The following is a 27,751-nucleotide window of genomic DNA, read 5'->3' as shown; positions in this document are numbered from 1 at the left end:
GCGGAGGTGTCAGTGAGCTGAGATCAGGCCACTGCACTCCAGCCTGGGTGACAGAGCAAGACTCCATCTCCAAAAATTGAAATAAAATAACATAAGTTGATGTAGTACACTTTAAGAAACAATGCCGTAGAATGAGCTAATGTAGAGTTAGGGGTAGACAGTTGCAAGGACAAAAAGACCCCAAAGAAAAAGAAACACAGGCCGGGCGCGGTGGCTCAAGCCTGTAATCCCAGCACTTTGGGAGGCCGAGACGGGCGGATCACGTGGTCAGGAGATCGAGACCATCCTGGCTAACACAGTGAAACCCCGTCTCTACTAAAAATACAAAAACTAGCCGGGCGAGGTGGCGGGCGCCTGTAGTCCCAGCTACTCGGGAGGCTGAGGCAGGAGAATGGCGTAAACCCGGGAGGCGGAGCTTGCAGTGAGCTGAGATCTGGCCACTGCACTCCAGTCCGGGCGACAGAGCGAGACTCCGCCTCAAAAAAAAAAAAAAAAAAAAAAAAAGAAACACAGTGACTAAAATGCATTGGAATGGAAAGAAATAAGGATCTATGGAAAGGGGTGGGGGTGGCAGAATTCTTCAAGAAAAATCTCAAAACTGCTACTCAGGAGGCTGAGGCAAGAGAATCGCTTGAACCTGGGAGGTGGAGGTTGCCTTGAGCTGAGATCACACCACTGCATTCCAGCCTGGGTGTGACACAGCAATCCTGTCTCAAAAAATAAAAAAAAAAGGAAGAAAGACAAATCTCAAAACTAAAATTTTAAAAGGAAGAGGCTCTTATAAAGAAGGAAAACTTAAACCCACCAAAAGCTATGCTTAATTAAATCAGATTTCTCAAGGATTTGACATAGCATAGGGTTGTTATGATAAAAAATTTAGAACTTCTTGCCAGGGACAGTGGGTCACACCCAAATCCCAGCATTTTGGGAGGCTGAGGCAGGCGGATGACTTGAGGCCAGGAGTTTGAGACCAGCCTGTTCAATATGGGAAAACCCTGTCTCTACTAAAAGTACAAAAATTAGTTGGGTGTGGTGGTTCATGCTTGTCATCCCAGCACTTCAGGAGGCTGAGGCAGGAGAATCGCTTGAACCCAAGAGACAATACCACTGCTTTCCAGCCTGAATGACAGAGCAAGACTCCGTTTAAAATAAAAATAAAATAATAAAATAAAATTTAAAAAATTAAAAATCGACTGAGTGTGGTGGCTCATACCTGTAATCCCAGCATTTTGGGAGGCTGCAGTGGGTGAATTACCTGAGGTCAGGAGTTCGAGACCAGCCTAGCCAACATGGTGAAACCCCGTCTCTACTAAAAATGCAAAAATTAGCTGGGCGTGGTGGCCGGCCCCTGTAGTCCCAACTCCTTGGGAGTCTGAGGCAGGAGAATCGCTTGAACCCAGGGGGTAGAAGTTGCAGTGAGCAGAGATTACACCACTGCACTCCAGCCTGGCCAAAAGAGCAAAACTCCATCTAAAGAAAAAAAGAAAGAAAGAAAAAAGAAAAAGAAAAAGAAATTGAGAACTTCTTATATAGAACATTACGAATGAATAATGATATGCATAACAATAGACCAATTTTGAGCCCAGAATTGTTTCCAAAAAACTGTTATGATTGCACAGAAAGCTTCCACTATGTCTCCTGACCCACTCTTCTCCCAATACCTGAACAATTTGCTATTCTCTTCAGTGTTTCTTGGAGATTCAGATTCTGGTGGTGAAGTTCCATTTGCTCTTTGGATTTCTCATTCAGCTTCCAAGCAAGGGTTTCTATCATTTCCTTGAGTTCGTTTTGTGACTCCTGTGAAGCTTCTTCTGCTTGTTGCCGGGCTGAGATCTGTCCCTCCAGTTTATTTTTCTGGTGAGTTAGGTTTGCTTGCTGTTGCTTTAGGAGGTGAGACACCTGGGACACTGAATCACAGTTGCGTTAAGACCGCAGTTCTAATCCAAATAAAAATCCCTCCAGGGACTTTTTGAGGAAATCAAAACAGAATTAAATCTATTTTGAAAATAAATAAGCTGCTGAAAAATGACCCAAATATACTCAGAAATTACAGATTGGGAGGTTCTTGAATATTCCTGCAGTATTTTGTTTAATGTCAGGAACATTGCAACCACTTGTAATTTTTTTAAAAATTACTAAGATTTTGGCCAGGCACGGTGGCTCAGGTCTGTAATCCCAGCACTTAGGGAAGTCAAGGCAGGCAGATCATGAGGTCAAGAGATCGAGACCATCCTGGCCAACTTGGTGAAACCCCATCTCTACGAAAAATACCAAAGAAATTAGCTGGGGGTGGTGGCACGCGCCGGTAGTCCCAACTACTCAGGAGGCTGAGGCAGGGGAATCACAGTGCCACTGCACTCCACCCTGGTGACAGAGGGAGACTCCGTCCAAAAAAAAAAAAAAAAAACCCAAGATTTTTTTTTTGAGTTACAAATTAAAAGTAATCACAAGATAACCAGTACAGCGTTAGAATAAATAAAATAAGGAAAACCTAAAATAGACACCCACCAGACTCAGCGACTATTAGTAGGAATTGTCATTAGTGATTTACTCTATTTATGTCTTAATTCCTCTGTTATATCTCCTCCCATTCTGTCTAGTCTTCCAGACTTCCTAATTTTAAGAACTGTGACATACACCCCTTTTTTGAGACAGCCACACACACTGTGTCACAAGAGTCCCCAAAGCATTTTTTCTTTTCTTTTCTTTTTTTTTCCCCCTTGGCCACAGTACATTTTAGGAAGGGTGAAGATAAAGTGAAGGTTGTGAAATCAAGCAGGCAATAACATGTTAAGGGTCAAATGTCTCAGTTCCTGAATTTTGATGGTGCAATACAAAGCAGACCGCTTGGTTTGAAGGCAGCTTTGATCCTGTTATAAGGTGATCAAAGGCTCAGAAGATTTTTCTGACCACCACCACTGAGTCAAGGGCACTTCTCCTAGTCACTAGGAAAGGCCCTAAGTATTCACAAATTTAAAATAAAATAGTTTGTGAACTTGAACAGCAGTTAAGAAGCAAATAGCACTTCAATGGCCATAATAACCTGGATCCTGGGTAGCCTAAACAACTCAGATCTACAACCTAAATTCACAGGCAGGTCAGGTGAATGTTGGGCACCATTTTGTTTCCTTCTTGGCCACTCCGGACCTTCTTTTCACTTCTTTTTTTTTTTTCTAAATATCTTCTCTTTTCTAAATGCTCTTATTATAAATGTGAAACATATTTTATTTTAAATGTTTTATTTATTAAGATTGTGTTTCTGGTTCTTAACATTAAAATGGTATTTAATTATCTCTATCAAAACTCCACAAGCTAAATAAAATTTCTTTTACTTTTGGGCCTCTCAGATGATCTTGGAGATTAGTAACTTTAAGTTATTATCCATCATTTTAGAATTTAAACAGGCTCTATCTGTGAGGTTTTTTATGTTGTTGTTTGTTTGTTTGTTTTGAAATGGAGTCTCGCTCTGTTGCCCAGGCTGGAGTACAATGGTGTGATCTCAGCTCACTGCAATTTCCACCTCCCCGGTTCAAGCGATTCTCCTGCTTCAGCCTCCTAAGTAGCTGGGATTACAGGCATGTGCCACCACACTCAGGTAATTTTTGTATTTTCAGTATGGATGGGGTTTCGCCACGTTGGCCAGGCTGGTCTTGAACTCCTGACCTCTGGTGATCCACCCACCTTGGCCTCCCAAAGTGCCGGGATTACAGGCATGAGCCATTGTACCCGGCCTATCCATGAAGTTATGAAAACAAAACAAAACAAAACAAACAAATTAAAAAATGCCTACCAATTGTAATTTTTATTTCATGGCTCTATCCATTTGAAGGTGAACAATATACCCATTTATTTTCACGGTCACTCTAAAAACATTTTGCCTAAAATGAATCTACGTCAAGGCTGTTGGTAGTTGTTATGAAAAGAACTTATAAACCATATTTATTAACCTCATTTCCAACACCCCGACCCCAATAAACATCAGTTCCTTATTTTAGCACTTACATTGCATGCCCAGCACCATAATGGTCACTACTAATCCCAGGCAGAGGACTGCTAGAGTCACAGCAACCAGGCACCACCATGGAGAATAAAGAAACTGAAGGCCTAGAGTGACAGAGGATAGAATCAGAAAGACAAAAAAGAGGGAACAAGTAAGCGAACCATTCTTTGGAACCTATCTGTACTTGGTGATTTACTCTGTTTATGTTTTAGTAAATAGACATAAATACTTTGCATTCCATACCACTAGTCCTCCAAATGGCTCTGCAAATAATTCATCATACACATTTAGGAATGGAAAATAGGGAGAGTTCAGGAATTTAAGTGATTTACCCATGGTCACACAGCCAATAAATTCAGAGCCAGGATTCAATACCAGATATTTGAATCTAAATATATGATTGTAAAGCTTACACTTTATCTACTTTCCCCACAATTACTCCTCAAGAAACTCACAGTCCAGCTTGACTGAATCAACTTCATCCACAGTGCAGAGAGCCTGAAGGTTTTAATATAGAACACGTGTACACATGTGTGCGCGCACACACACACACTGTGTTTTATAAGTAACATAAACAAATGTTAGACATAAAGCAAACACGCTTTCTTCAGTTAATCAACTGAGACTACCTCAAATAACTTTATGAATAATTTTATGCCATTTAATTATGAGTCAACTCATAATTACAACTTGGAACTGGGGTTATTAATCAAAGAAAAGTAGGGATGAAACCTTGATATTAATTTAGCTTATATTAACAGCATATCCTACACTCACACCAAGTGTAGGCTTGACTTTACAAGAGAAATATTCACCATTTTGAAAAAAAATATCACATAGCTCACAGGTGTATGAATATCCAATTATGTGCTCCACCACTAAAAAAAGACAACACAGATATTACTGGTTTTGTAGGAACACATCCCATACAATGTATTTGGTTTCCTCACCTTGTGAGATAAACAAATAAGGTACTTATATCATTATCCTCTGTATGCAAATAAGGAGACTGAAAGGTTTATTGACTTGCTTAAGAACACACAAATGCTAAAACCCAAAAATAAGTCTTTAGTCTAATTGTCAGTAGCTACATGACTTGAACTATTATAATAATATAATTTCCAATGTGAGTGTATAATGATCCAAGTCAAGCAGTAGTCAGAGATATTCAAAGTTCTCATATGTCAAAGGTACTGTGTTAGACTCCACAAATGATAACAAGAAGATAGAAACTTGACAGGGATAAATATGGTTCATCCTCTGATTCAATACTTATTGGCTTCTAGAGTGTGTGTGACAAGCTAGCAGAGAAGTTGTAGAAGATGGCTGTGTCTCTTCCAAATAATTGCCTAGTTCTAGCCTCAGGGGCAAATACCTCTATGCAAATCTTTCAACCAGTCTTTCAACTCTCTGGTCACCATTCATTCCACACTGTAGAGCATCAGATACTCTTATCACTTTCTTTTTTTGGGGGGGGGTGCGGTGGAGCCTTGCTGTGTTGCCCAGGCTGGAGTACCATGGCACGATCTCGGCTCACTGCAACCTCCGTCTCCCGGGTTCAAGCGATTCTCCTGCTTCAGCCTCCTGAGTAGCTGGGATTGCAGGTGTGCACCACCACACCAGGTTAATTTTTGTATTTTTAGTAGAGACGAGGTTTCACCATGCTGGTCTCGAACTCCTGACCTCATGATCCGCCCACCTCAGCCTCCCAAAGTGTTGGGATTACAGGCGTGAGCCAATGTGCCTCGCTTCATCACTCTTAAATAATGAAAAACTGAATTTTTAGAGGAAAAAGAAAATCACAGGACTCTGTGAAGAAAGGTACGTGTTCCTTTTTTCTATAGATTCCCTTTTGACCTGTGTCCTTGGTAGGCAGAAATCATTAATCCAACTGCTGCCCTTACTAGTGATTTTCTAATCAGAAACCAATCCGATTCTTTGCAGTAGGTACCCGATCTAACCAAGATTCTGAAACAAGAATCAATCTCATGATTATTGTAAATTCAGGCCCTCAATATTTACTACACAAATAATGGTGAGTAAAGAAACAAATGACTGTTGTTCACTTCTGGTTTTACCTATCAATGCCAGCACTGTTTTTATAGCAATTTAGTTCATTAGCTCAAATGTTAAATCACTCCATGCTCACATTTATGTTCTCTATTGAGAGAAATTTCTGTTTTGTTTTTGGAAATATAATTTGGAATTCCTTTATTCAAATTTCTGACAATACTTTTCTGTCTTTCTCTCCTTATAGTCTGTTCATTTCCCTCAGAATGGATATAGAATAAAAGGCAACTTACCCAGATTGTCTGTGGAACTGGGATTATGAATTAATTTATACCTATGCAATTTAATTTACTGTATGTGTCAAACAGAACTCATAGTTTTTCAAAGCAGTAGTACACACCAAAATGTAACTTATGCTAAACTATACTGAATATCATTTACTTTGCCTACATAATTCATGAGGAACTTCAGGTTTTTGTAGTGCCTGAAGGACATTTACAGAAATTATCATTATATACACCAGATAAATTTGGTTCCCGAGTCCTCCGATGTATTGACTTCTGGATAAATGGGAGTTTGTGGTACAGTCCTAGCTCTATCACTTATTAGCTCCATAAAACTGGATGATGTTGTCAGCCCTCCTGCTGCCCAGTTAGCTCTCTGTAAAAGGGAGATAGTAAAAGTGCCAATCTCAAAATGTTGTGAAGATCCCGAGAAATAATACACTTAAAGTGAATAGCATATAGAATAACCTGTAGTAAATACTCAGTATAAATTGTTATAAATAAGTTGTCATCCTCATCATCATTACAGCCTTCTTGTTTTTCTTTTAAGTAAATGGTATTAATTCTCTTTTCCCATACTTGGGTGTTTAGCTTTCTAATCCCATATTTCGGTGAATTTACATTTTGGGGCTAACACTGGGATTCTTTCCCTGTACACATTTTCCCATCCCTAGTACCTTTAGCTTTTTTTCCATTTGACTTCTCATCAGGCTGGTCCTTCATAGTCTGGATCTTTAGGTCATCAAAAGTCATTTCCAAATTCAAGCTAAGAATGAGAGAGTGAAGCAGTCACGAACTTCAACAAACTAAAAATATGTGAGCTTCTGCTGAAGTATTTAAATAGCTACTGTTATCTAATAGAAGAATGACTCAATCATTGGTAGGAGGAAGGAGACGCTTTGCTTCATATTGGGAAGTTCGCTGACGCAAATTCTTGAGTTATGTGTATTGCAGGTGGAGAAAGTGGCGATTCTGAAGGTGTTTCAGGATATTTCGCTAAGCAATTTATGAAAGGGAGAACTATTTTTCATGAGCATTAGAGGAGAGATATTGTACCCACTCTTCAGATACAGAAACTGAAATTCAAAGAGAGTAAGTCCCACCACATTTGTGAAAAATGTGCTAGAATTTTGGGTCAAAATATTTTATTGCAATGTTTGTTTGCTAATTTCACTTAGCAGACTGTTTCTATAGGGTGTCTTTTAGAAATCACATGTATTCTCTTTTAATTTTCACTGTTTTATTTGGCGATAGATCTAAGAATTTTGGGGTGAATCACATATGGTTCCCATTTCCAGCAATGGTGTCCTGGGTAATTTTAGAATTTATCTGAGGCTACTATTTCATATAGTGCCAGTGTAACATAGCAGCAGAGAGCGCTTTGAAACCATAAAGAGCTAGTTTCAGTACTTTCCTTTAGTCTGCAGTCCTGGAAAATCTTAATACTTTGAATCTATGTCTTTGTCTGGAAATTAGGGATAATGTCTACCTGATAACGATGCTATAGGAATTGAAATGACTTGCTGGGTAAAAATGATAAGCTTTTTCACACTACATTTGTGAAAAATGTCGCATTGCTATAGGAATTCAAATGACGAGCTGGGTAAAAATGACAAACTTTGTACTTGGAGCGTAATAAGAACCCAATAGATAATAGCTATTTGTATAGTACTAATATTCAGCACAGTTGAATTACCCATCAAATAATATATTTCAGTAAAATCCATGATTGACTCTCACATGTCACAAAGACTGTCACATGAGAGATCCGCAAGTATGTCTATATGTATTTACTGCTAGAATACTTATCTATTTTCCCTTGACAACCTCCTCACCAGATATATATCTATTGGAGATGTCTTCTGAAGTATTTATAAGCAAAATGATATGATACCCGGCATTTACTTTAAATTGCTCCAGGAAAAAAAAGTGAAAAGAAAAGGATAGACAAAAGAAGAATGGAAATAAAATAAATCAATAAAACATATAAGAAACTGTTAGGAAAAATTACCAATATTGACAGCCTAATGAGTATTCCATTTCTCTCCTCCTCCCTGTTTCCTGTATTCCTTTTATTATGTGCAGAGTATTTGAGACCAAATTGAAAAAGTTGGCCAGGCGCAGTGGCTCATGCCTGTAATCCCAGCACTTTGAGAGGCCGAGGAGGGTGGATCACTTGAGGTCAGGATTTCGAGACCAGCCTGGCCAACATGGTAAAACCCTGTCACCACTAAAAATACAAAAGTTAGCTGGGCCTGGTTGCAAGCCTGTAATCCCAGCTACTTGGGAGGTGGAGGTTGCAGTAAGCTGAGACTGTGCCACTGTACTCCAGCCTGGGCAACAGAGTGAGACTCCATTAAAAAAAAAAAAGAATTAAAAACCACTGAAACGATATCACACTGGAAAGGGCATATTATCATTTCTATACTGACTCAGTTATTTTGGATGCCATGAATATTATAGAACATAAAGTGTTTACCATTTTAACCATTTTTAGGTGTACTGTTCAGTGGCATTAAGTACATTTACTTTGTTGTGCAGCCATCACCACCATCCATCTCCAGAACTTTCCATCTTCCCCAACTGAAACTCTGTACCCAATAAGCAATAAGTCCTGTGATGGTGAATTGAATTTTATGTGTCTTTTTTTCATTTTGAGATGGAGTTTCGCCCTTGTTACCCGGGCTGGATTGCAATGGCGTAATCTTGGCTCACTGCAACCTCCGCCTCCTGGGTTCAAGCAATTCTCCTGCCTCAGCCTCCTGAGTAGCTGGGATGACAGGCATCCGCCACCACTCCCGGCTAATTGTTTTGTGTTTTCAGTAGAGACAGTGTTTCACCATGTTGGCCAGGCTGGTCTTGAACTCCTGTCCTGAAGTGATCCGCCTGCCTCAGCCTCCCAAAGTGCTGGGATTACAAGCGTGAGCCACCGTGTTGCCCTTATGTGTCTTCTTGACTGGGCCATGGGGTTCCCAGACAGGATGCTTTTAAATGAGGTTAACATATTAATCAGCAGAGGAAAGCAGATTTCACTGCATAATGTGGGTGGGCCTCATCCAAAAGTTGAAGGCCTAAAAGACAAAATAACTTCTAACCTTCTCCCAAATAAGAAAGAATTCTCCAGCCATCTACAGACTGGAACTAAGCCATCAACTCTCCCAGTTCTCCACTTGCCAGCCGAGTCTGGCAGCCCACACTCCAGATTTTAACTTACCAGACTCTATAATCGTAAAAGTCAATTCCTTATAATAAATCTATTTCTATGTATGTACACATCCTATTGATCCTCTTTCTCTGCACAGACCTAATACAAATCCCAATTCCTTTCTCCTTTCTTGGAAACCACCATTCCATTTTTTTGTTTCTGTAAATTGGTTTATTTTAGGCACCTCATACTGGTGGAATCATACAATATTTGTCCTTCTGTATCTAACTTATTTTATTTAGCACTGTTTCTTTAACAATTATCAATGTGGTAGCATGTGCCAGGATTTTGTTCCTTTTTAAGTCTGTATAATATTCCTTTGTATATATAAACCACATTCTACACTTTATTTATCCATTGATGGATGTTTGGGTTTATCCTCTTTTTAAAGATCAGTGGGATAGTTTCTACAGTCCTTGTGTGGCAGATAACTGGACAGATTTGAAATTTTTTTTTTTTTTTTTTAAGATGGAGTCTCCCTCTGTCTCCCAGGCTGGAGTGCAGTGGTGCGATCTCGGCTCACTGCAAGCTCAGCCTGCCGGGTTCAGGCCATTCTCCTGCCTCAGCCTCCCGAGTAGCTGGGACTACAGGCGCCCGCCACCACGCCCGGCTAATTTTGTTGTGTGTTTTTTAGTAGAGACGGGGTTTCACAGTGTTAGCCAGGATGTCCTCCATCTCCTGACCTCGTGATCCGCCCATCTAGGCCTCCCAAAGTGCTGGGATTACAGGCATGAGCCACCACACCCGGCCAGATTTGAAAAATTTAAGGGGGCTCTCATTATTCCTGCCTCCTGGTGTTCATGATCTTGTGTAATCCTTCGCCTTGAGTGTGAGTGAGACCTATGACTTGGAGTGTAGCAGAAGTGCGGGAATGTGTGTGATCATCTACATGTGCTTATATAAGGTATAGTGACTATTATGCTATAGTCACTCTCCCTCTCCTATTTCCATCTTTATCTCTCTGTCTAGATTTTTAAAAGCAAGCTTAAATGGATCCTGCAGCCATGGAGAAATAAATTCTGCCTGAGAGAGCTTACAAGTGAATCTTCCCAGGCTCACCTGGGAATGCATGATGAGAGCGCAGCCCAGCACCCACCATGATTGCAGCCTTTTGAGATATCAAGCAGAAGACCCAACTAAGTTGTGCCCACACTTCTGACGCACAGATACTTTGAAATAATAAAAGTATGTTGTTTTACATTGCTGCTCACATAATTTGTGGCGATGTGTTACACAGCATATAAACCTAAAACATTCTACGATAAACTGAATCCTTCTGTCTTAACTTTTTTAACTCTAATCTTTTTACTGATTTCAGTACCTTTGAGGCTGTCACTCAGTCCCTGTGCTGTGATCGTGGCTCATTAGATGGAAACACTTCCCAAGGGATCTCCCAAGCGTTGCAAAGATGAAACTTCTTCTGCTATATTATTTATTTTTGAAGTCAGGGCTGCGGCCCTGCCCACTGACTTATAGTTTGAGGTTGATACGTCAAAGTAGTAATAGTCCTGGTCTCTATTTTATTGAGGCACAGAGAGGAAAGATATCCATAGTTGGCCACCTGACTTACGCAAAGTCAAAAGGAGAATGATCAACGGAACCAGAAGTAAGCGATTTTTTTGGCTACACTTGTTACACCAGTTGTATAACTATTCCCTGAGGCATAGGTGTAAAAGTCTATGTACATGCACCGTCTGCTGGTTCCACTCCAAGTCCTTAACTACCTGGTTATAAGCTAATGATTCACAAGCTTAATGGAACTGCACAAGATTGTATAGAATTGTAATGAGACCATTTCCCTCTACCCCAGCTACCTGCCCTTCTGTACCTGTCCAATGTGTGCTTTGTTCAGTCTTGTTGCCTGAATTATCTTTCTTCTTTCATCGTTCCCTATATGGAGGCTTGGTTAGGGACAGGATTCAGAGTTAAAGATGCCCCAAGGTGTAGTCTCATTCATTAGGATAAAAACAAACTTTTATTTTTCCAGGGACTAATCTGGTGAGAAAAAAAAAAACGGTAATAATAATTCTAAGAAAGGAAAGTCACAAGGTCATTAACAGAACCCATTTTGTTCAAACCTGTTTGGAAGCTGGAGGGCAAAAAGATGATGGCAATCACGTGTTAGAAAAGTGCAATGCGAGCGGGGAGTCATGTTAACCAGGAAACCTGTTTAGGCAGGTGAAGGCTGGCATGGTTGGGAGAAGAAGTGGCCAGACTAGCAAGGAAAAATATTCAAGAATTAGAATATCAGGAAACTAAAATGTGGTCTGGAGAGGGAATGGTATAAAAATATACAAGAGAAGCATAAAGGACAGTAATTATCCAGAATCTTGAAAGTAAAGGTCATTGGTAAAATTCAGTGAAAATCAAAATAATCTTAGCAAACACAAAAAATATCAGTTAGGACTGTTATATTAATTTTACACACATTATTTAATCTGTATAAGCCTATCAAATAAATATTACTATTATTACCCCCATTTTATATAAAACAAAAGTGAACCAACAGAGATCTAATAACCCGCTCCAAGATCACACAGCTCCTAAGTGACAAAACCAAGTATTTAAACCCAGGTGTCCTGGCTAGGCTTTAAGCCTTGGTGCTCTATTGTCTTTCTGCCAAGAAAAAGAGAAGGAAAAGGTTCATGATGCGTTCCCCATGTACAGGGCACTCATGATAGAAATATCCTATTCAAAATGCTTTCCTGTCTCTTATTTTTATTTGCTCTAGGAAATAACATCTAAAGCAGGTCAAGTGGGTATTCCGCTCCTGTTGTATGAATGGGAACACTAAGGACTGGAAAAATTACATAACAATTTAGCGGAAGGCCACCTAAAGCTCTGCTCTCCTTGTCCTATAAAATACCTTCCACCTTTGCCAAGTCTTCAACTGAAATCTGGAAATCACTCTTCATCCTAACCCCAGTTGCCTAATTTAAAAAAGTAAAAAAACAAAAGACTGTCAGTGCTCATTTTGTTTTGAAACTGACAGATTTTAAATCACCGGGATTGTACCAGGCCATTCTCTCATTATTTGTTTTCCTTAGCTGACAACAAAAACAGGTTATATCCTCCATTCTCATATCCTATCATCAAGCTGTGTGTGAGGACCCTTAGAGTATGATCAGCCCACTCAAGAGTCTCCTTTCCACAATCACTCAGTAGAATTAGATTTACTGAGCGAGAAAGGCCCTGAAAGGAGGTTTTATTCAATTCTTATGAGATTGAGATAGATATATCACTGTAAACTGACATCTCCTTTTCTTATCCCAGCCTGGCCAACATAGTGAAACTTTGTCTCTACTAAAAATAGAAAAGTTAGCTGGGTGTTGTGGTGGGTGTCTGTAATCCCAGCTACTCAGGAGGCTAAGGCAGGAGAATTGCTTGAACCCAGGAGGCAGAGGTTGCAGTGAGCCGAGATCGCACCACTGCACTCCAGCCTGGCGACAGAGACACTCTGTCTCCAATAATAATAATAATAATATTTTTATTAAATATTTGGTATTAAGAAAAAGATCACCTACTTAAGTATAAATCATTCATACAGCATTCATTTGTTTCTTTTATTATTTTGATTATTTGAGTCAGATTCTCGCTCTGTCGCCCAGGCTGGAGTGTCGTGGTGTGATCTCCGCGCACTGCAACCTCTGCCTTCCGGGTTCAAGCGACCTCCTGCCTCAACCTCCCAAGTAGCTGGGATTACAGGTGCCTGCCATGACACACAGCTAATTTTTGTATGTGTAGTAGAGACAGCGTTTCATCATGCTGTCCAGGCTGATCTCAAACTGCTGGCCTCAGGTTATCGGCACCCCTTGGCCTCCCAAAGTGCTAGGATTACAGGCGTGAGCCATGGCACCCGGCCGCATTTGTTTCTGTAGATTTGTTTCATTATAACTATTCTATGCTCTTGCGTGTGTGCTTGTTTTTATTCTGACCTTAGGTTTTATTTTCTGGAGTGGCAAGACTTATGTCTCAATCACATCACTTCTTTACCAAAGAGACAGAGACAGAGAGAGAGAAAGAGAGAGAAAGAAGGCACAAAGAAAAAGATAAGAAAGAAAGACATCTATACATTTGCTTTTTTAAAATTTGGTTTTAAATGACATTTTAAAAAATGTCTTTCTCAGTTATCCATTTCAATGGGAAGTGAAGTCAGGGTGGAGGAAGATGTCACTGATAACACATGAAAATTCTAATCTTCCAACTTGATTTCTCATCTTCGAGTCTGTTTTCTCCAAAGATGAGATTGCTTTCCTGTTCATTTTCTGTTCATTTGGCAACCTCTCAGTCTTACCCCAGTGGTTAGGGATAAATGACCCAGAACCAGGAGAGTTGATTATCAACACAGTGAAGGGGAGGGTTTCAAAGAGCAAGAAAGGGTTGTTAATCACATGGAGAGAGAAGAAAGGAGAGTAGCAGGGTGACTTTCACCCTGCAACAGTCACGCCGGAGTACTCTGGTGAAGGATCAAGAATATTATCAGTTTTCTGATGAAGAAAAGAATATATTTGGTCACCAGTAATCTGCCTTTGACCATCCTCTAAGCCAAGTTTTTCATCACTGTCTAGAAAAATACTTCATTCAGAGGACACATATGTCCTCTTTGCATGTCTCCTTTTTGGGAGCAGTAGGAGAAAGAAACTTAAAGATGTAGAAAGAATTAATAGTATAACAGAAAGAAAGAAGGCAAAAGGAAGTAAATGTGGAGGCCAGAGAAATAGTAATAAGAATAAAGAAGAAAACCAGGAAAAAAGAGGAGGGAAAGGCCATAGAAAATAATAGCCAGAGAGAGTAGGAGGAGACAGAGAGAAAGAGAGAGAGAAAAGCTGATAAATTCCTGAGAAAAGTTTCTCTCCTTAAGAATTCTAGGTCAAGAAGTCAAATATGGCACAGAGCATTGAAAGGAGGCAATGGATGCCCAGTGCAAGATTCTGAAGAAACAGGAATTCAGCCCGATGGGAGTCCAAGTTCATGTCGCGACGGCCTCTGCCCTGGTGCATTTCATCCTGGTGAGTTCAGTAGTGAAAAAGCAGAAAGACAATATTTTTCCCCAGATTAATCAACTCAGAAGAATCTGAGAGGAAATGAACTGCGGGGTGGGGAGACATATACAGAACCCAGGGAGTCGTAGGGAAATGAATAAACTACAAAGTTTCCTTAGTATTACGAGATTGCATAGATGCATGTGTGACTGACGGCAATGACAATGAAAAGCAGGACAGAAATTAGAGTGAGCATGGAAACAAGCAGGATTGCTGTGGCACTTTAAACGTGTCACTGAAGTATATTTCTCTCTTTTAGCATCTTATCACCCATCCCTCAAAATTCCAAAGAGATTAGGAAAACTGGGTATGTGATTCCCCTAAATGAAATTTCCCATCCAGGAATTTCTAACCGTCTGCTAGCAGTTTAGGTGTGTCTAGTCTAGAAATAAGAAAGGGAGGGCTCTTTTAAAATATTTTGGGCCTACAATGAATCAGAAGTCTCTGAGTAATCCATTAGTGGAGAAAAGGGTCACTGGACTGAGGGATTCTAAGCAATTGTCATGGGGAAATGTATAGAGCTATGCCATCTAGCAAGAAGGAGAGCAAATGAAGAAAACTGGATAGTCTCAGATTCCAGTATGGTCCCTGTACAGAGTGGGCTGAGGGTTTTTTTTTTTTTTTTGCTAATAGACCAGCTAAAGTGGTATCTGAAAATCCGTTTTTTCTTATATTTTCTTTTTGCTTCCTCTTCACTTCCTTTGCCTTCTCTTTCCTTCATTTTTCCTTTCTTTTCTCTTTGCAACAAGCCTGAAAAGTGGCATTTTCTCTGCTGAGCACTTTAGGCTTCTCTTACTTTTAGTGAAGAAAGTGAAATAAAGTACCATGGTCGGGTGGAAGAAACACACGCTTTGTCATCCTTAGTGGCCATTTCTTTCCCATGAAAACACAAACAGGGGTTTCTCAAATGTTATCTGCAAAACCTGGCTATTAATCCTTTTACAAATCCTTTTCAACTGATAGGTTTTGAGTATGTGTGTCTCCTTACCCCTTCACTGCCCACCATAAACTTCCAATAGTTACAAATCTGTTTCTTTTCTAAGGGCCTTTGTGGTTGCTTTCCTGAAATATCAGAGCACTCAAGTGATTAGAAGACAGAAGCAGCTTCTAGAATTGAATTAATGGTGTTGTTGGTGGTGTTGTTAAATGGAGTTTTGCTCTTGTCGCCCAGGCTAGAGTGCAATAGGACGATCTTGGCTCACTGCAACCTCCGCCTCCAGGGTCCAAGTGATTTTCTTGCCTCAGCCTCCCAAGTAGCTGAGATTAAAGGCATGCACAACCATGCCTGGCTCATTTTGTAATTTTTTAGTAGAGACAGGGTTTCACTATGTTGGTCAGGCTGATCTCAAACTCCTGACCTCAAGTGATCCACCCACCTCGGCCTTCCAAAGTGGCGGGATTACAGGTGTGAGCCACTGCGCCCAGCCTTGAATGGGTTTTTGAAAGAGGAAGTCAACTAAAAAAATCAGGTAGAAGAAAGAGTGGACAATTTTGTTTTTTTGTTTTTGTTTTTTGTTTTCTGTAGAAGGAGTAGAAGGGACTTGATAGCAATATCGAGGAATTGTTAGAGCAAACTTGTCCCCAGTGTTATTGATTCTTTCAACACATATCTATGATAGAGTTTGATTTGAGTTCTGTCTACATCAATAGGTGTGTACATTTGGTCACATTTCTTTCTTGCTTTTTTTTTTTTTTTCCAAGACAGAGTCTTGCTCTCCCAGGCTGGAGTGCAGTGGCATCATCTCAGCTCACTGCAACCTCCACTTCCCAGGTTTAAGCAATTCTCCTGCCTCATCCTCCAGAGTAGCTGGGATTACAGGTGCACACCACCACACCTGGCTAATTTTTGTATTTTTAGTAGAGACGGGATTTCACCATATTGGCCAGACTGATCTCGAACTCCTGGCCTTGCGATCCACCCACCTTGGCCTCCCAAAGTGCTGGGATTACAGGCGTGAGCCATCGTGCCTGGCCTGGTCACATTACTTAAAACCCTGCGCCTTAGTCCCTTAACCCTTCAAGATAAGGTTAAATATACCCACCAAGAGGGTTATTGTGATTAAATGTTATGAAATATTAAGAGTTCATGGCCGGGCACGGTGGCTCACGCCTGTAATCCCAGCAGCATTTTGGGAGGCGGAGGCGGTTGGATCACTTGAGGTCAGGCGTTCGAGACTAGCCTGGCCAACATGGTGAAACCCCATCTCTACTAAAAATACAAAAATTAACCAGGTGTGGTGGCACGTGCCTGTAGTCCCAGCTACTCGGGAGGCTGAGGCAGGAGAATTGCTTGAACCTGGGGGGTGGAGGTTGCAGTGAGCCAAGATCATACCACTGTACTCCAGCCTGGGTGACAGAGCAAGACTCAAAAAACAAACAAACAACAACAAAAAACAAATAAACAAACAAACAGAGTTGTTAGCAGTCTGACTGGCATCTAGTAGCTATCCAATAAAGAAGACCTGTCCCACTGGTCCCCTTGCTTTTCCCCTTCTTCCTTTGTATAGTCATTGTCACACTAAGAGGATAAAAATGAGCAGTGGTGTAGAATTCAACGGGGCAGGAATTAGGAGGACAATAGCAATATCCCAAGGGACAGAGAGATCGGGAATTTTCTACTACAGACAAAAAATGTAAATGGCTACCTCTCATTCACAAAGGGTGTTGCTCACCCACCACCAAAACAACAGACAAGATATTTGTTCTTCACGGTTCCCTTACCTCAAGTACAAAAGCCAGCAAGTATGGGAGAGATGAAAATGGCAGTCCTAAATAGACCGCCCCTAAGACTGTGACTTTCTTACTGGTTGATCTAACACAGCATAAGCCTGAGAGATGATTGGTAGGCAGCTGAACACAGCGGACAAGACAATTTCCCTGTATAAGACAGTTTCTCTTTCTACAGCTTTCTGGGACGAGATGCGAGGAAAACTGTGGTAATCCTGAACAGTAAGTATAGGGTTCAAGCTGGGAGGAAGGAGCAACAGACAAAAACATCACTACCCTAAAAGACAGTCAAGATGTCATTAGACATCTATGACTTCCTTTTATTTATTTTTACTTAAGTAATAGATCTCATAGATGAGTTATCACAAAATAAAGACGTGTTTGTATCATCTTAAAGCGCTCAAAATAACACTGCTGACAGCATGTTTTTACCCAAAGCCTATCTTCCCATCAAAGCAGCATGATTAATCTCAACTTACACAGTCATAGAGACTTACAAAAGACTTCCTTAGCCCTGCTTCTCAGTGACTCACCAGGACAGACTGGGTTTAGTATCTAGTCACTGGCATACATATTTGGGTGATTTCCAAAGTAACATTATCACTTTAAATTTGAAAGTATTTTCTAGTTTTTAGGGCATGTTAACATTTATTGCAGACTTCGTTTAGCTATCACTTTGATGTAGTTATCAACTAATCCAAACCTATCACACTTAGGTCTTATGTAGACACAGAGGACGTGAAGATAAATATGCAAGAGTCATTCCACTTAAAGGAACTATAAAATAAAAATTTTAAAAAGTAGAGGCACTTTGAATAAAAACTTGTTTAGGATGAAGAAAAATACATATTTAGCCATGGAAAGAGTTTCCCAATAGCCAGGTCTGTTAAACCTAGGAAAATGGTGATGGCCTTGATTACCTTCACATGCACATTGGGTGTTGACTACTTGATAACTGCTTTTTGAGGTTTTACACCTCTGCCACCGTAGGAAGAGTCCTTTCCTATAAACCAGAATCTAATTAGAACCAGAGGAATTTTCAACAAGTAGGAAATGTGGGAAAACTACGAGGGGTCATTGTTCAGTGAAAAAACAAAAAAAGAAACTATATTTTCTATAAATGTGTGACCAGAGAACAAAAATAGATTCACTAGAGGCCGGGCGCGGTGGCTCAAGCCTGTAATCCCAGCACTTTGGGAGGCCGAGACGGGCGGATCACAAGGCCAGGAGATCGAGACCATCCTGGCTAACACTGTGAAACCCCGTCTCTACTAAAAATACAAAAAAAAAAAACTAGCCAGGCGAGGTGGCGGGCGCCTGTAGTCCCAGCTACTCCGGAGGCTGAGGCAGGAGAATGGTGTAAACCCGGGAGGCGGAGCTTGCAGTGAGCTGAGATCCGGCCACTGCACTCCAGCCTGGGAGACAGAGCCAGACTCCGTCTCAAAAAAAAAAAAAAAAAATAGATTCACTAGATTTCAGTAGATTCATGTATCAGAAAGAATTATTAAATAACAAAATTACTACTCTTCAAACATACACAAATACTTTGCCTCACCTCATTCTCCAGTTCCTTCTACTCCTTCTCCCATACAATCCTTATTTTTTTTTCATTCTTACAGAGAAAATTTACAGTTGCCATAGTGAACACAGAACATTTATTTAGCTTTCATCATGGTAAAGTTGGCTTCTACTTTTTTCCCTCTTCCTGTTTGGTCTCAGTGGATATACATATTAGTTTTGATCCAGGATGTGAAAAATTAGGGTACTCTTTACGGTGGGTGTGATATTGTGAAATATATATTTGATTTGGTCCCTATCTCCTAGCATACAATTTCTAAAGTCCCCGAAGTAAGTAGTATCATTTTGCATGCTAATGAGTTGACTGGTGGCTGGCAGCCTCTAGGTAGGTTCAGGATGGGGCTGGTCACTGGAAGGACCAAGGCAGAATGCTTAAAGCCACATCCCTCAACATCCAAGGAAAATAGAGGGCCTGAAGTTGATCATCAATGGCCAATGATTTAATCAATCATGACTACATAATGAAGCTTTCATAAAAATCCCAAAGGATGGATTTGAAGAGTTTCTGTACAGCTGAACAGGTGGTGGTTTCTGAAGGGTGGTGCACTTAGAAGACAGGCAAGCTCCGTGTCCCTTCCCACATGCTTTGCTCTATGCATCTCTTCATCCGCATCCTCGGTAATATTCTTTGTGATAAACTGTAGATGTAAGTGAGTGTTTCCCTGAGTTCTGTGAGCTGCTCTAACAAATTAATGCAACCCCAAGAGGGAGTCAGGGAACCCCCAATTTGTAACCAGTAGGTCAGAAGCACAGGCAAAACAACTTGTGATTGGCATCAGAATTCTGAGGAGCAGTCTAGGGGACTGAGCCCTCACCCTATGGGATCGGATCCTGTCTCCAGGTAGGTAGTGTTGGAATTGAATTGAATTAGAGGACACTCAGCTGTTGTCTGTTGCTGGAAGATTGCTTGCTTGGTGTGTGGGGAAATCCCCACCCACCCACATCTGGTGTCAGAGGGCTGGGAGAATATAGCAGGAAGAAACTAAGTTTTTTTTTCCCTACATTCTCAGTGGGAGTGTTGCAACAGCTTGCAAAAGATAAATTACAAATGTGATTGTATGACTTTCATACTCATAACTGAAATTTTCTTTATGTTTACATTTTATTAACCTCAAATATACACAAGTCCTAACTTTTACATCCATTTTCAAAGTTACTCTTTGTAAACTTGCATTCCAAGTTCTTTCTTGGTATTTTTTTTTTTTTTTCTTTTTGAGATGGAGTCACCACGGCTGGCTAATTTTTGTATTTTTAGTAGAGACGGGGTTTCACTATGTTGGCCAGGCTGGTCTCCAACTCCTGACCTCGTGATCTGCCCGCCTCGGCCTCGCAAAGTGCTGGGATTACAAGCATGAGTCACCGAGCCTGGCCCTTTCTTGGTAATTTTTATCATAAATGTTTACAATAGGCACATACATGTTTTCTATGAACACTTCTAATAATCACTAGTTTGTTTTATAATGATTTACAAAATGACTTGGACAGTGCCATCTATAGTATAAAGTACTATTTAGAGCACATCATTTGGCAAAAGATTCAACTAGCTACATTGAATTTAAAAAACATAACCCATAGTGCTTTTATTATAACAAGGTATCACATCACATTGTAACTCATATTTCTGAGTCTGGAGTTATAACAGGGATTGACTATATTTTTAATGTAGAAAACTTTACTCTTTCTTTATAGTTGCCTGACCACAGACTGGGTACATCTCTGGTATATATGGTAAGTTTCACTTATAATACCCAGACAGACACTGTATTTCTCAGGGCCATTACAAATGACAGCCTGCCTACTCACTTAGCATCTCATGGAGTAAGATTTCATTACTTCATCACTACCTATGTGACAATATGTCAGGATTTCCTTTTTCAATACCATCTCCTCCACAAACATCAAACCATTATTGTGTCCTTCCCTCGTAGTCTGTTCTAGAAATATCTCCACAAAGGAGATTACTTTAGTGAATTAAAAAGCAGAGCCTGGCCGGGCGCAGTGGCTCACACCTGTAATCCCAACACTTCGGGAGGCCGAGGCAGGCGGATCACTTTGAGGCCAGGAGTTTGAGACCAGCCTGAGCAATATAAAGAAACCCCATCTCTATTAAAAATACAAAAAAAGGGCCGGGCGCGGTGGCTCAAGCCTGTAATCCCAGCACTTTGGGAGGCCAAGATGGGCGGATCACGAGGTCAGGAGATCGAGACCATCCTGGCTAACATGGTGAAACCCCGTCTCCACTAAAAAATACAAAAAACTAGCCAGGCGAGGTGGCGGGCGCCTGTAGTCCCAGCTACTCGGGAGGCTGAGGCAGGAGAATGGCGTAAACCTGGGAGGCGGAGCTTGCAGTGAGCTGAGATCTGGCCACTGCACTCCAGCCTGGGCGACAGAGCGAGACTCCGTCTCAAAAAAAAAAAAAAAAAAACAAAACAAAAAAAAGCTGGGCGTGGTGGCTCATGCCTGTAATCCCAGCACTTTGGGAGGCTGAGGCAGTGGATCACCTGAGGTCAGGAGTTCGAGACCCGCCTGACCAACCTGGAGAAACCCCGTATCTACTAAAAATACAAAATTAGCCAGGCGTGGTGGCACATGCCTGTAATCCCAGCTACTCAGGAGGCTGAGGCAGAGGAATCGCTTGAATCCAGGAGGAAGAGGTTGCGGTGAACTGAGATCGCGCCATTACACTCCAGCCTGAGCAATGAGAGCGAAACTCCGTCTCAAAAAAAAAAAAAAAATTAGTCGAGTGTGGTGGCATGTGCTTATAGTACTGGCTACACAGGAGGCTGAGATCATGCCACTTCACTCCAGCCTGGGCAACAGAGCAAGACTCTGTTTCAGAGAAGAAAAAAAAAAAGCAGCCCCCTCTAATTACCTTAAATGTCTTATTATTTGTTCTAATGAATTGACTTACTCCAGCTGACAAAATAAGAAGGTTATCTATAAAGCAAAAGCCTTGAAATTAAAATTATAAATTAAAATATTTATAATTATTCTATAAAATATTTAAACAAGAATCAAAACTCAGACATTAAAGACTGGTTACAGCAGAGCTGGGAAAAAAGCCAGATCCCAGTCCCACTTGCCCCACGGGCTTTTGCAGGTTGCTGGTGGTAATTGGCGTGCTGCTTCTGCTATGTGGCCTGTCTTCCCTGTGCTTCCGCTGCTGCTGTCTGAGCCGCCAGCAAAATGGGGAAGATGGGGGCCCACCGCCCTATGAAGTGACTGTCATTGCTTTCGATCACGACAGCACTCTCCAGAGCACTATCACATGTGAGTACATTGAACTTTTAACTTGGGAGAAGGACCCAGTTTAAATGAATAACGAAAAGGGTGCAAAGGTGTAGAACCACTGATCGAGTAATATTAAAGATTCCAGGACTCACAATTCCCAGAAGCCTGATGCTGCGGTGACCTGGGCTGTCATTGAAGCTGTGTTCTCCAGGGTCTGTCTGGATGACGATAAAGAAGGAAGTGAAATATTGAATAGGAAGAATTAGCCAGTTTATAACTAGTTACTTTGCTAAAAACTATTTTGAACTCCAAACAGATGCCTTTTTCAAAATGTCTTGGATTTTGTGAAATCTACTTTTTCTATTTTCTATACTATTTTGTATTTTTAAAGAAATTAATGGCATGTACTTTCAGCTCTTTAATCTTCAAGTCTTGATACACTAACTTTTAGCCTTAACGTTTTCTCAGTGATTACAAGACATTTTCCCTTTCTTCTGCGGTTCCATTCTTTCCATTACGTTCCTTTTTTTTTTTTTTTTTTGAGACAGAGTCTCGTTCTGTTACCCAGACTGGTGTGCACTGGCGCAATCTCAGGTTCACTGCAACCTCCACCTTCCGGGTTCAAGTAGTTCTCTCCCTTAGCCTCCAGAGTAGCTGAGATTACAGGCGCCCACCACTACGCCTGGCTAATTTTTGTATTTTTAGTAGACATGGGGTTTCACCATCTTGGCCAGGCTGGTCTCAAAACTCCTGACCTTGTGATCCACCCGTCTCCGCCTCACAAAGTGCTGGGATTACAGGCGTGAGTCACCATACCCGGTCAAAATTGATTACTTTCTTTTTTTTAGATGGAGTCTCCCTCTGTTGCCCAGGCTGGAGTGCAGTGATGGGATCTCAGCTCACTGCAACCTACGCCTCTCAGGTTCAAGAGATTCTCATGCCTCAGCCTCCTGAGTAGCTGGGGTTACAAGCAGCCACCACCACACCAGGCTAATTTTTTTAATTTTAATTAATTAATTAATTTATTTATTTATTTTTATTCTTGGTGGAAACAATTTACCATGTTGACCAAGCTGATCTCAAACTCCTGACCTCATGATCCACCTGCCTCTGTCTCCCAAAATGCTGAGATTACAAGCATGAGCCACTGTGCCTGGACTATGTTCTTTCCTAAAATTGAAGAGCCAGTACCAGTCAGAACACCAGCTGGCAAAATGTGGATATTTATTTTGAAAAGAGAATGGCTGGGCGCAGTGGCTCCTGCCTGTAATTCCAGCACTTTGGGAGGCTGAGGCGGGTGGCTTACTTGAAGTCAGGAGTTCGAGACCAACCTGGCCAACATGGTGAAACCTCATCTCTAGTAAAAATCCAAAAACTAGCCGGGCGTGGTGGCACGCACCTGCAATCCCAGCTACTCGGGAAGCTGAGGAGTGACACTCGCTTGAACCTGGGAGGCAAAGGTTGAAGTGAGCCAAGATCATGCCACTGCACTCCAGCCTGGGTGAGCGACAGAGCAAGACCCTGTCTCAAAACAACAACAACAACAACAACAAAAATAGAATGATATGATGTGTTGCTGTTCACCGTTCCTACCTCCCCTTTTTCACTGTCATCTTAGGAAAAAAAGATAACCAAGGCTGGGCACCATGGCTCAGGCCAAGGTGGGCAGATTGCCTGAGCTTAGGCGTTTGAGACCACCCTGGGCAACATGGTGAAACTCCGTCCCTATTAAAATACAAAATTTAGCAGAGCGTGGTGGCACGGGCTTGTAGTCCCAGCTACTCAGGAGGCTGAGGCACAAGAATCATTTGAGCCCAGGAGGCGGAGGTTTCAGTGAGCTGAGATGGCACCACTTCACTCCAGCTTGGGCTACAGGGTGAGACACCATCTAAGAAAGAAAGAAAAAAGGAAAAGAAGAAGAAAAAGAAAAATTAAAAAGATAGCTGAGCATGGTGGCTCATGCTTGTAATCCCAGAACTTTGGGAGACCGAGACAGGTGAATTATTTGAGGCCAGGAGATAGAGACCAGACTGGCCAACATGGTGAAACCCTACCTCTAATAAAAATACAAAAATTAGCCAGGCATGTTGGCACATGCCTGTAATCCCAGCTACTCGGGAGACTGAGGAAGGAGAGAATTGTTTGAACCTGGGAGGCGGAGATTGCAGTGAGCCGAGATTGTGCCACTGCACTCCAACCTGGGTGACAGAGTGAGACCCTGTCTTAAAAAAAAAAAGAAAAGAGATGAGGTAAAAATAAATAATCCTAAGGAGTCTATAGTATCGGGGGTTGGGGGAAAGGGATCTAAGTCTGAAAGGGGAAAGGGCAGGGTTGAGATGCAGAAGCATTCTTGGCCGGGCACGGTGGCTCACTCCTATAATCCCAGTACTTTGGGAGGCCGAGGCGGGTGGATCACCTGAGGTCGGGAGTTTGAGACCAGCCTGGCCAACATAGTGAAACCCCCTCTCCACTAAAAATACAAAAATAAGCTGGGTATGGTGGTGCGTGCCTGTAATCCCAGTTACTTGGGAGGCTGAGGGAGAAGAATCGCTTGAACCCAGGAGGCGGAGGTTGCAATGAGCCGAGATCCGCCGTTGCACTCCAGCCTGGGCAACAAGAGCGAAACTCCGTCTCAAAAAAAAGAGAGAGAGATGCAGAAACATTCTTTAGATTATTTGAGGATACCAGAGAAAACAGGTCCTTCTAGCAGAGCAGGAAGCCGGGGTGTAAACATGCTTCAAAGGATATTCATAAAATGTGGGACAAGGAGTGACAATGAGTTTGGACACTTGTTAAAAATGAAGCGACAGTTAAGTGTGAAGTAAGTCTGTGCTGTCTGAGGGTGTCCCATTTCCCTTAGTTCCTTAGCTCTGTTCCTTCTTTCTTCACAGCTCTGCAGTCGGTGTTTGGCCCTGCAGCTCGGAGGATCCTGGCTGTGGCGCACTCCCACAGCTCCCTGGGCCAACTGCCCTCCTCTTTGGACACCCTCCCAGGGTATGAAGAAGCTCTTCATATGAGTCGCTTCACAGTAGCCAGGTGTGGCCAGAAAGCACCTGATCTACCCCCAGTGCCTGAAGAAAAGCAGCTGCCTCGAATAGAGAAGGAGTCAACTTGAATAGCTGACTCTTGGAACTGATGAGAGCTGCCATTTTATAAATAGGGGTGGAGATATGTCCAGAGTCTGTGGGAAAATGGCACACATTCTTTTCTAACCCTCAGAAGTTTTAGGATGGCATCTAACACCATCATTCCAGGGAAAGATGGTTCTTATTCTTCATTCACAGGCCTTTATATCTTCTGATACAGAATGCTGTAACTGGGAACTCTTAATTTTTTTATCCAATAGTCAAAATTTGCAAGTAATCTCTAGCCAAGCTGATTACCACTAAACCAGGAAAACATGAAGTTGTCTTGAATTCCTTCAACTGTTGAGTGCATATAAAATTCCTATATCCACATGATACTGCCAGTTGCGTCTCTCTGTGTCAGCTAATCCATTGCGATAAACTGGAAAAGAAAGACAACAGTGTTAGCACAGCCATCAACATTAATGCACTGAATGCATGCATCTTTCCTTCTGAGACAGCAATCAATTTTACACGAAATGACAATGATCATCTTACACAGCACAACATACCCACCTGGATATCTAAAAGCTAGGGATGGGATTGCTGATAGGGGCTAAAAGAACACAGTATAGTATTCAAGTGCCAAATACCAGTCTTTCTCTCCTCTGGTCCTGCCAGAGTATGAAAAACCATACTCACAGAACCATACTGTGCAGTAACAGTTGGATTAATTCTTCAGTTCCTCTGCACCGCAAACACATACGTGTGCACACATGCATGTACACATGCACCCTGTTTTAACTCTAAAGGTTTAAATAGTGTTGCTTTGCTTCTCTCCTGTTTTGCCTGGACCACTTAAAGCCACACCACCTCTGTAGTGACTCACGCTAGTCTCTAGTGGTGGCCCTCACTGCCACCTAGTGGAGCCATGGTAGAAAATACGCTCTCTCCTTTGAACCTGTCTGCACATCTCTCCAGTTCTTGGAGCAAAAACTAAATGCTGAGCTAAGCCTGGATGAAATGCTTCCCAGGAACCATGCCGCAGTGTAGTGCTAATCTATCCACATATCATACCACCTCCCAAAGTATTATTGGAAAATCGAGGAAGTGATGCATATTTGGGGGAAAAACTACTCACCTTAGATAAGAAATCCTTTTTTTTTTCTTTTCTTTTTTTTTTTTTGAGATGGAGTTTTGCTCTTGTAGCTCAGGCTGGGATGCAATGGCATGATCTCGGCTCCTGCAGCCTCCTCCACCTCCCGGATTCAAGCGATTCTTCTGCCTCAGCTTCCCGAGTAGCTGGGATTATAGGTGCCCGCCAACATGCCCAGTTAATTTTTGTATTTTTAGTGGAGAGGGGGTTTCACCATGTTGGCCAGACTGGTCTAGAACTCCTGACATCAGGTGATCCACCCCCCTCGGCCTCCCGAAGTGCTGGAATCACAGGCCTGACCCACCGCTCCTGGGCTGAAATCTTTAAAGCAGTTTTCTCACCTAGAAAACAGGGAATAATAACACCTCAGAAGGTTGTTGTGAAGATCAAAGAAGCTAAATATATGCGGCATGATTTGTAAAGTGTTATGCATATGAATGTTATTCTTCCTACTGTCATCTAACCTTCCCTTGTCTGCTATGATTTTTCCGAGAGCTACGTTCCCATTTTTGCCAGCTATGTTACTGTTGTCACACCTGAAGTGGCTTTATGTTTATCAATAAACACTTGTTGATTGAGGTAAACAGCAACAGCTTTAAGTGATTCCTCTTAATATGTTATGGGTAGAGGTAAGGAATATTTGAGAAATCTAACTGTTTATTAGCCAATTAATTAGCTCCAGTACTCATGGAGGCAACACAGAGCCAGGGATTGGATAATTAGTGCAGCTCCTTGTTAACTACATTCTTGGAATGCTCACTTAGCCCAGAGGGGAAAATGTTCTGAGTATAACCTGCTGTTGATCTGAAATTATCCTGAGTCATTTAACAAATTGGCTCTGGGAATTATTGAAATGCAAGCATTGCTAATAGGGCCTGTAGTGACTTTGTTTTACTGCTGCCAGATGAGTCATGCAGTCCTCAAAGACACATTCCGGAAGACATTCTAGGCTCTTCTATTCAGGCACCAGGACACCACAGACTTGACAAAGGTAAAACGTTCATTGGCATTAGAAAATCTTGGGAGGCCAGGCGCGGTGGCTCAAGCCTGTAATCCCAGCACTTTGGGAGGCCGAGACGGGCGGATCACGAGGTCAGGAGATCAAGACCATCCTGGCTAACATGGTGAAACCCCGTCTCTACTAAAAAATACAAAAAACTAGCCGGGCAAGGTGGCGGCCGCCTGTAGTCCCAGCTACTCGGGAGGCTGAGGCAGGAGAATGGCGTGAACCCAGGAGACGGAGCTTGCAGTGAGCTGAGATCCGGCCACTGCACTCCAGCCCGGGTGACAGAGCGAGACACCGTCTCTAAAAAAAAAAAAAAAAAAAAAAAGAAAGAAAATCTTGGGGAAATCTTGTCTATAAGGTCTTTTTTTTTTTTTTTTTTTTGAGACGGAGTCTTGCTCTGCCACCCAGGCTGGAGTGCAGTGGCCGGATCTCAGCTCACTGCAAGCT

The 27,751-nt window shown here is 41.8% G+C and overlaps 2 protein-coding genes across 4 annotated transcripts in view; one reads left to right on the top strand and one right to left on the bottom strand.

Annotated features, from left to right (window-relative positions):
- OLR1 (oxidized low density lipoprotein receptor 1) overlaps positions 1-22,333 on the bottom strand; it is a 29,942-nt gene extending 7,609 nt beyond the window's left edge. Inside the window, exons 1-4 of one of the 2 annotated variants that reach the window (XM_033222910.1) lie at positions 22,230-22,333; positions 6,972-7,060; positions 4,003-4,104; positions 1,662-1,907 (exon numbers count right to left, since the gene is read on the bottom strand). In XM_033222910.1, the coding sequence (XP_033078801.1) occupies positions 1,662-1,907; positions 4,003-4,104; positions 6,972-7,060; positions 22,230-22,270 (478 nt within the window). In that variant the 5' untranslated portion in view covers positions 22,271-22,333. Of the gene's footprint in view, positions 1-1,661; positions 1,908-4,002; positions 4,105-6,971; positions 7,061-11,327; positions 11,560-22,229 lie in introns of those variants that run through there. The other variant, XM_033222911.1, reaches the window with a different exon arrangement.
- On the top strand, positions 13,841-26,891 carry TMEM52B (transmembrane protein 52B). Of its 2 annotated transcripts, XM_033222918.1 has the most exons (5): positions 13,841-14,508; positions 17,447-17,490; positions 20,536-20,574; positions 21,947-22,116; positions 24,969-26,891. In XM_033222918.1, exons 1-5 carry the CDS (start codon positions 14,410-14,412, stop codon positions 25,190-25,192), a joined length of 576 nt encoding a protein of 191 aa, XP_033078809.1. In that variant the 5' UTR covers positions 13,841-14,409; the 3' UTR covers positions 25,193-26,891. The 2 variants fall into 2 exon arrangements, with proteins under 2 accessions (XP_033078809.1, XP_033078810.1); XM_033222919.1 differs by lacking the exon at positions 20,536-20,574.
- Positions 26,892-27,751: the final 860 nt, after the last annotated feature.

This window comes from Trachypithecus francoisi, unplaced genomic scaffold, assembly GCF_009764315.1.
Source record: "Trachypithecus francoisi isolate TF-2019V2 unplaced genomic scaffold, Tfra_2.0 Lachesis_group11, whole genome shotgun sequence".
NCBI lineage: Eukaryota > Metazoa > Chordata > Mammalia > Primates > Cercopithecidae > Trachypithecus > Trachypithecus francoisi.
This window is presented reverse-complemented; position numbering and strand designations above follow the sequence as displayed.